The following is an 8,120-nucleotide window of genomic DNA, read 5'->3' on the forward strand; positions in this document are numbered from 1 at the left end:
TACCCCACCCCTACGCCATGGAAACATCTCTCTCTCTACCCCACGCCCACCCCATGGAAACAATGTTTCTAAGCATCCCCCTCCCATGGAAATATCTTCTCTATTTTCTCTATCTTCTCTATTGTGGGTTTTCCCACAACCCCTCACCAATCTGTATGTCTCTCCCCACCCTGACTGTGGACACTTATGAGTGAGATCGCTCTCTTGTTACCGTTTGCCCTTTCTGAAAGAGGCAGTGCCACAGTATGTTCATGAACAGCCCAAGTATGTGTGAGTGTTGTCATATTCTATTTGGTGTACGGTACCATCAGACTATAGGTGGTCCTCAGTGTCAGCCTGTAATCCTGTTGTTCTCCCAGTGAATGGGGGGTGGTGACTGTGTGGCAAGGGGTATTGACTGGAGGACATTGTGTGGGGCACGGCTCCCAGTTGGTGCCCTTTGTTGACGTTGCTTGTGGATTGATGAGCAGCTGGAAGACGACAGAGTGGAGTACGTGCTCGGTGACTTGTGGGAGAGGACAGCAGACCAGGTCTGTGTACTGCACCTTGTCGGAGCCAGGTCAAGTGGAAGTGGTTCGGGATGACTCAGAGTGTGCTGCAGTGACAGCGAAGCCCCTCACACACCAGGCCTGCAACCTACTACAGTGTGCCAGCTGGCGGACCACTGACTGGACTGAGGTAAGGCTCAGCAACTGGCATCGGCTCACTCACCCAGTTTCCCAACCGCCTGTGCTCATGTGTATGTAAATCTAATACCACTGTTCGCACACACACAGACATATACACACACATACGCTCAAACACGCGCTCAGACAGGCCCTTTCTGTCTTTCTCCTTGTCTCTCTCTCTCTCGCTGTCTCTGTCTCTTTCTCTGTCTCTGTCTGTCTTTGTCTGTCTCTGTCTCTCTCTCTCTCTCTGTGAGCTTCATCTCTACATCTCTCTCTCTCTCTGTCTCTCTCTGTCTGTCTGTCTCTCTCTCCCTGTCTCTGTCTCTGGTCTTTACGTAAGAATAAAGGAGTAATGTTCTGAGCAGCCTGCCTCCACTTTGGTTGCTGGTGTTGATTAGTTATTGTGTGGCATGTTGCAGTGTTCGGTATCGTGTGGTGAGGGTGTCCAGACGAGGTCAGTCTCCTGCGTGCTGGAGTCGGGAGGCCAGCTTCCAGATTTTGTCTGCTTAGCTCAGACCAAGCCGCCCGCAGTCCGTGTTTGTCTGCTCAATTCCTGCACAGACAACTTCTCCTGGTACATCGGGACGTGGAGTGCAGTAAGTGCCAGCTGCCTATCCTCCTTCCTTCCTTTACACCCTCTTTCCTCCCCCAAACCTATTTGTCCACTATCCCTTTAAATCCATTCAGGAATTCATAAGGTGCATGAGATGAGTATTTGGATTGAAATGGTGTGGAGGGATATGGGGAAAAGGCAGGCTATTGGCACTAGGGGATAGAATCAAAGCAGACATGATGGACTGAATAGCCTCCAGTGATTCAGTGAGGATACACTTGACAAGATGAGTTCATATTCTCCCCACTCTCTGGGTTAAAAAAAAGTTAACTCAGCGGTTGTTTTCTTTTCTCAGTCACTCAGTGACTGTCTCCCCAGCAGGTGGCGATATCATCCGCTGTTCTGTTTGAGAATTCGGTTGGATCACCCTCAATTCTTTTTCTCTCTGGAGATATATAACATCAATGAATCCAGTTCGATCTTGGGCTGAATGCATGTTTCTGCTAGATTGTCTAAACCTTTAACCTGGGCAAACCTTACTTAGGTCGTGATCTACAGTCGACTTCGAAGCGAAACAAATTATTTATATTAATATGATATACTTATATTAATAACTTGGCTGAGGAAAGTGAACGCACTGTAGCCGGGTCTGTGGGTGACACAAAAATAGGTGGGAAAGAATGATGAGGATGGCACAAAGAGTCGGCAGAGGAACCGGTGAAGTGAGTTGGCAAAATCTTGTTAGATAATGTGGGGGAGAGTTAGGTTGTGCGCTCTGGCAGGAAGAAAAGAGGAGCTGAATATTATTTAAATGGAGAAAGACTGCAGAAAGCTACAGAACAGAGGGATTTGGGAGGCCTTGTGAATGGATCAAAAAACAACTAGCATCCAAGTCTGCCGTAGGTAGGGCAAATAGAATGTTGGGCTTGATTTCAAAGGGAATGGGGTATGAAAGTAGGGAAGCCTTGCAGGAACTATATAAGGCAGTAGTCAAATCACAGCTGGAACACTGTGAGCAGTTCTGTTCCCCCCCTTCTTTATTCATTCATGGGCATCACTGGCTGGATCGGTATTTATTGCCTAGGGGATATTTTGCTGTGGGGCTAGAGTCACATGTAGGCCAGACCAGGTAAGGATGACAGTTTCCTTCCCGAAAAGGCATTAGTGAACCAGATAACTTTTTACAACAGCTCTGTAGGGTGTCTATGGGCGGGAGGTTCCTGACAGGAATGGCATTTATGGGAGAGATGGTGATGGGTCCAATGGGGTTGGGGGTGAGGTCCCTGACTGGTGATGTCGTCCATGGGGGGAGGTGTGAACCCAAGTCAGGGTGTTTATCGAAATGCCTGTTTGAGTTTTGCTTTGTAGAGATGGGAAGAGCACTGAGAGTGTGTGCTGATGGGAGGAGGCCTGGGGTAAAGTGGAGCAAGCCATTGTGCAATTTTTGTACCTGCTTTTTCTTCTTTTTTTTGCGGTGAGGTTTGTTTCCTTTGTCTCAATGATCCCTTCGGTTGGGAGGAGCTGACTGCCTCTGGTTTATTTCGCAGTGTTCAGTCACGTGTGGAGAGGGCATACAGAACAGGCCGGTGTCCTGTATGTCCCACTCAGGTGGGAAAGTGCCGGACTTTGCATGCTCTGCTCAGCTGAAGCCCTCATCCACCCAGTCCTGTGTCCCCGATGACTGCAGCGAGTTCTTCTCCTGGCACGTGGGCGCCTGGGGTCTGGTGAGTTTGCAAACTAGTTTCCCCTTCCTTGCTGCCTCACTGCAATCAGGTCGTGTGTTGATCTCAAATAAAAATCATTCCTTGTCACGCATTTGGCACAGGGGTTTGTTTGCACGAAGCCCACAATGATTTGCTTCGAGGAATAGTCGGACAGGTTGAGCATTCATTACTGACTGCATTTCAAAATTCCTGTGAAATATCGTCCGTATATGGCTACGAGAGGGGCAGAGATTCTGCAATGTTGGAGATTTGGGAGCGAGTGCTTCTCTCCAAATTCACCGAGGTTCCTTCAGACAGCACCTTGCAAGCCCACCGCCTCCACCATCTGGAAGGACAAGGGCAGCAGATACATGGGAACACGACCACCTGCAAGTTCCCCTCCGAGCCACGCATCATCTTGGATGGGAAATATATCGCTGTTAAAAGTACAAAGAAGATTACAGCACAGGAGCATGCCCTTTGGCCCTCTAAGCCTGCACCGATCCAGATCCTCGATCTAAACCTGCCACCTATTTTCTAAGGATCTGTATCCCTCTGCTCCCTGCCCATTCATGTATCTGACTAGATACATCCTAAAGGCCGCTATCGTGCCCACCTCTACCACCTCCACTGGCAACATATTCCATGCTGAAGAACTTTCCACACATATCTCCCCTAAACTTTTCCCCTCTCACCTTGTTCTGTGACCCCTCGTAATTGAGTCCCCCAGTCTGGGAAAATGCTTTTTGCTATCCATCCAGTCTGTGCCTCTCAGGAATTTGTAGACCTCAATCAGGACCCCCTCAACCTCGGTCTTTTTAATGAAAATAATCCTAATCTACTCAACCTCTCCTCATAGCTCGCACCCTCCATCCCAGGCAACATCCTGGTGAACCTCCTCTGCATCCTCTCCAAAGCATCCACATCCTTTTGGTAACGTGGTGACCAGAACTGTACGCAGTATTCCAAATGTGGCCAAACCAAAGTCCTATACAACTGTAACATGACCTGCCAACTCTGTACTCAATACCTCGTCCAATGAAGGAAAGCATGTTGTATGCCTTCTTGACCACTCTATTGACCTGCATTGCCACTGAACACCCAGATCTCTCTGTACATCAATTTTCCCCAGGACTTTTCCATTTACTGTATAGTTCGCTCTCGAATTGGACCTTCCAAAATGCATCACCTCGCATTTGCCCGGATTAGATTAGATATGCCAATTCTCTGCAAACTCCACACAGTCAGTCACCTGAGGCGGGAATTGAACCATGGTCTCTGGTGCTGTGAGGCAGCAGTGCTAACCACTGTGCCACCGTGCCGCCCACGAATGGATTGAACTCCACCTGTCATTTCTCCACCCAACTCTCTAATCTATCTATATTCTGCTATATTCTCTGACAATCCCCTTCACCATCTGCTACTCCACCAATCTTAGTGTCATCTGTAAACTACCTATACCTTCGTCCAGACCATTTATGTATATCACAAACAACAGTGGTCCCAGCACGGATCCCTGTGGAACACTACAGGTCACAGGTCTCCATTTTGAGAAACTCCCTTCCACTCTTACTCTGTCTCCCGTTGCCCAGCCAGTTCTCTATCCATCTAGCTAGTACACTCTGGACACCATACATTTTCCATCAGGTGAACCTTATCAAACACCTTACTGAAGTCCACGTAAATGACTTACAGCCCTTCCCTCATCAATCAACTTTGTCACTTGCTCAAAGAATACTATTAGGTTTGTAAGACATGACCTTCCCTGCACTAAACCATGTTGCCTATCATTGATAAGCCCATCTTCTTCCAACTGAGGATAGATCCTATCCCTCAGTATCTTCTCCAGCAGCTTCCCTACCAGTGACGTCAGGCTCACCAGTTTATAACGACCTGGATTATCCCTGCTACCGTTCTTAAACAAGGGGACAACATCAGCAATTCTCCAGTCCTCCAGGACCTCACCCGTGTTCAAGGATGCTGCAAAGATATCTGTTAGGCCCTAGCTATTTCCTCTCTCGCTTCCCTCAGTAACCTAGGATAGATCCCCTCAGGACCTGGGGACTTGTCCACCTTAATGCCTTTTAGGATACCCAACACCTCCTCCCTCCTTCTGCTGATTTGACCGAGAGTAATCAAACATCTATCCTTAACCTCAATATCCGCCATGTCCCTCTCCTCGGTAAATATGATGCAAAGTACTCATTAACAATCTCACCCATTTTCTCTGACTCCACACATAACTTTCCTTTCTCTCATTACCTTCTTGCTCCTTATATGCAAATAAAAGGCTTTGGGATTTTCCTTAACCCTGTTTCCTTAAGATATTTCATGACCCCCTTTAGCCCCCTTAATTCCTTGTTTCAGACTGGTCCCACTTTCTCCGATATTTTTCCAAAGTTTTGCCTATCTTCAGTCACCTAGGCCTTATGTACGCTTCCTTTTTCCTCTTAGCTAGTCTCACAATTTCACCTGTCATCCATGATGCCCTAATCTTACCATTTCTATCCTCATTTTCACAGGGATATGTCTGTTCTGCACTCTAATCAATCTCTTTAAAAGCCTCCCATATATCAAATGTGGATTTACCCTCAAACAGCTGCTCCCAATCCACATTCCCTGGGTCCAGTTGAATTTTGCTATAATTGTCCCTCCCCCAGTTTATCACTCTTCCAATAGGACCACTCTTGTCTTTTTCCATGAGTATTCTAAAACTTATGAAATTATGATCACTATTCCCAAAGTCTTCTCTGACTGAAACTTCAACCACCTGGCTGGCCTCATTACCCAACACCAGGTCCAATATGGCCCATTCCCTAACTGGACTAATTCCACCAGGTCAAAGTCCTGGAATTCCCTCCCTAAGGGCATTGTGGGTATACTTGCAGCACATGGACTGCAGCGGTTCAAGAAGGCAGCTCACCCCCACCCTCTCAAGGGGCAACTAGGCACGGGAAGTAAACGCTGCTCCAACCAGCGACATCCTCATCCTGTGAGTGAGTAAACAAGAATGCAGTTGGTTTATAATGTGGATAAGATATTAAGGCGCATTGTTGCAAAAGACAATGTTTCTCCCCCTTCCTTGTGAGTTATCGATCACTAACTGTGCTATCCTGGCCAAACCAGTTCCAGGATTATTTTGCAAACTGTGGTGAATGGGTGGAATTGTAGAAAGCCAAACACATGCTTCAAATGAAGATAAAGGACACCTCTCTCACAATGACGTTCTTCAACAAGGCCATGTTAATGCTCTCTCTCCCTCCCTCTCGTATTGAGATCTTTGACCAAGCAAGGCACTAGAAATATCTGTTGTGTGAGCCATTATTCACCGGGTTGTCATCGGTAACCATTCACGTGATAATTGGGTGAGATTTGAACGTAGTGGTCCTTGCAGAAGCTCCTCATCAAGGATTGACATCAAACTGAGCAGTTACTCACCGCCTCATTCTGAGCATGGGATAAGGCAGTGATTGGGTGTTGGGCGTTCCATCAGATCCATTTACAAATTTGACAAAAACCTCTCCTGCAGAAGGAAAGGTGAGGGGGTCACATTGGTGCCAGTCACAGGATGGGGATGGAGAAGCCAGTAGATTCAGGGATGTAACGTTGGAAGACAGAGACAGCAAAATAACACAGAAGATCCAAATAACAACTTCATGTCGCACCTTTAATGTAATGTAGGGCCTTTCACAGGAGCGTGACAAGGGATTTGAAGGAGGTCTGCGATGGGAGTAGTCTATAAGGTCCAGACTGTAGACGTTCATAGCAGCGACCAACATCCATTTGGTCTGAGTCTTTGGAATATTGGAAGGGAGGGCAGCTTACTCTGTACAGCTTAAAGAGAAACGACATGAATATAAAATGACCAGAATGTGATGTTGGCTGAGGAATGTATTAGCTGGAGCCTGGGGAACACTCCCCTGCCAAGTGTTCCTCCAAATAGTGCCAAGGGATATTCTCTATCTGAGAGGGTGGGGAAAGGGGAGTGTTTGACCCCCATTCAGAACTGCCAAGGATCTGTTTTGAGCTTTGACTGGGAGGGGTAGAGCATGTGAAAGATCTGGGAATGGCTGATTTATCCTGGAAACATCTAGCTGCTGGCCCGGAGAGGTTGATGTTTCTGGGCATCCGGAAACCCAGTGCAAGATCGGAGGAAGGGCCAGTGATTTTCTTTTACCGGCCCAGCGCCTGGCCAGCAGGCCTGACAAGGGGTTTTTTTTTCTCAGTGGGGTGGTGTGATTGTCGGAGGGTTTGATCCCGCCTAGCCTGGTGCTGACTGATGTTCCCTCCGCAGTGCTCCAAGAGCTGTCAGACGGGAAAGCGGAGACGCCAGGTCATCTGCTATGACCAGGATCGCAAACATCAGGACCCGGAGAAATGTGACCCGCGTGCCTATCCCCGGGAGTTTGAGGATTGTAACAGCCAGCCTTGCTTCCTGCCCCAAAGTGAGTCAGTGCTGGTGAAATTATTCTTGCTCAGTTCTTATTGACCGCCTGTTGCTTTCTGAGGATTGTTCCTGTTCAACCTCAGATCCTTCCTCCCTTCTTTCTTTCCTTCTTCCCTTCCCTTCCCTTTCCTTCCTTCCTTCCTTTCCATTCTTTCTTGCTGTATGGGGAAGGAGTGCTACATTCTCCACCCGCCCCCCTGTTCCCGAAGTGGCTGCACTGGGACATATCCTGCAGTCAGGATAGGTGCTACAGCAATGCTGTCTTCATGATACCGGTCTGGGTGGGGGGGGGGATGGCGGGGTGGGGGAGGACAGGTGATGGAGGTGGTGGCAGAGGAGAGGGCGAGAGGGGTGTCAGGGGGCTAGGCAGGGAGAGCAGGAGTGGGAGTTAGGGTGGAGTTGGGTGGGGGGGGGTCAGAGGGTGAGAGGTCACTGGGCAAGGGGAGTTAACGTAGTCTCATTGTGGCAGCCCACCCTCACCGTCTCCTGATGCGTTCCTCGCGTCACTTTGTCTCCTTTCCTCAGAGGTGCCCAGCTTTCCAGATCCGACCGGATTTAACCCGGACGAGGACTTGTCGGCATTCCCGAACGCTGGATCTCCTCTGTTTCCGGGTGAGTCATTGTCTGCCCTGGGCCACTAACCAGAATCCCAGTGGAGCTGTCAGAGACTGGAGGGATGTCCGGTGGGAGACAGTTGGCTTCATCACCGGTGGGGTGAGAGACTGCATGGAGGTCTGTTCTCAAGGAGT

The 8,120-nt window shown here is 48.6% G+C and overlaps 1 protein-coding gene across 1 annotated transcript in view; it reads left to right on the plus strand.

The window, feature by feature from the left end:
* Positions 1-8,012, plus strand: part of LOC122554030 (papilin-like) — a 76,808-nt gene extending 68,796 nt beyond the window's left edge. The window contains exons 12-16 of the mRNA XM_043698516.1: positions 471-678; positions 1,088-1,264; positions 2,769-2,945; positions 7,219-7,369; positions 7,897-8,012. Of these exons, the coding sequence (XP_043554451.1) occupies positions 471-678; positions 1,088-1,264; positions 2,769-2,945; positions 7,219-7,369; positions 7,897-8,012 (829 nt within the window). The remainder of the gene's footprint in view (positions 1-470; positions 679-1,087; positions 1,265-2,768; positions 2,946-7,218; positions 7,370-7,896) is intronic.
* The last annotated feature ends 108 nt before the right edge of the window (positions 8,013-8,120 follow it).

The sequence above is a fragment of the Chiloscyllium plagiosum genome, chromosome 10, assembly GCF_004010195.1.
Source record: "Chiloscyllium plagiosum isolate BGI_BamShark_2017 chromosome 10, ASM401019v2, whole genome shotgun sequence".
Lineage (NCBI taxonomy): Eukaryota > Metazoa > Chordata > Chondrichthyes > Orectolobiformes > Hemiscylliidae > Chiloscyllium > Chiloscyllium plagiosum.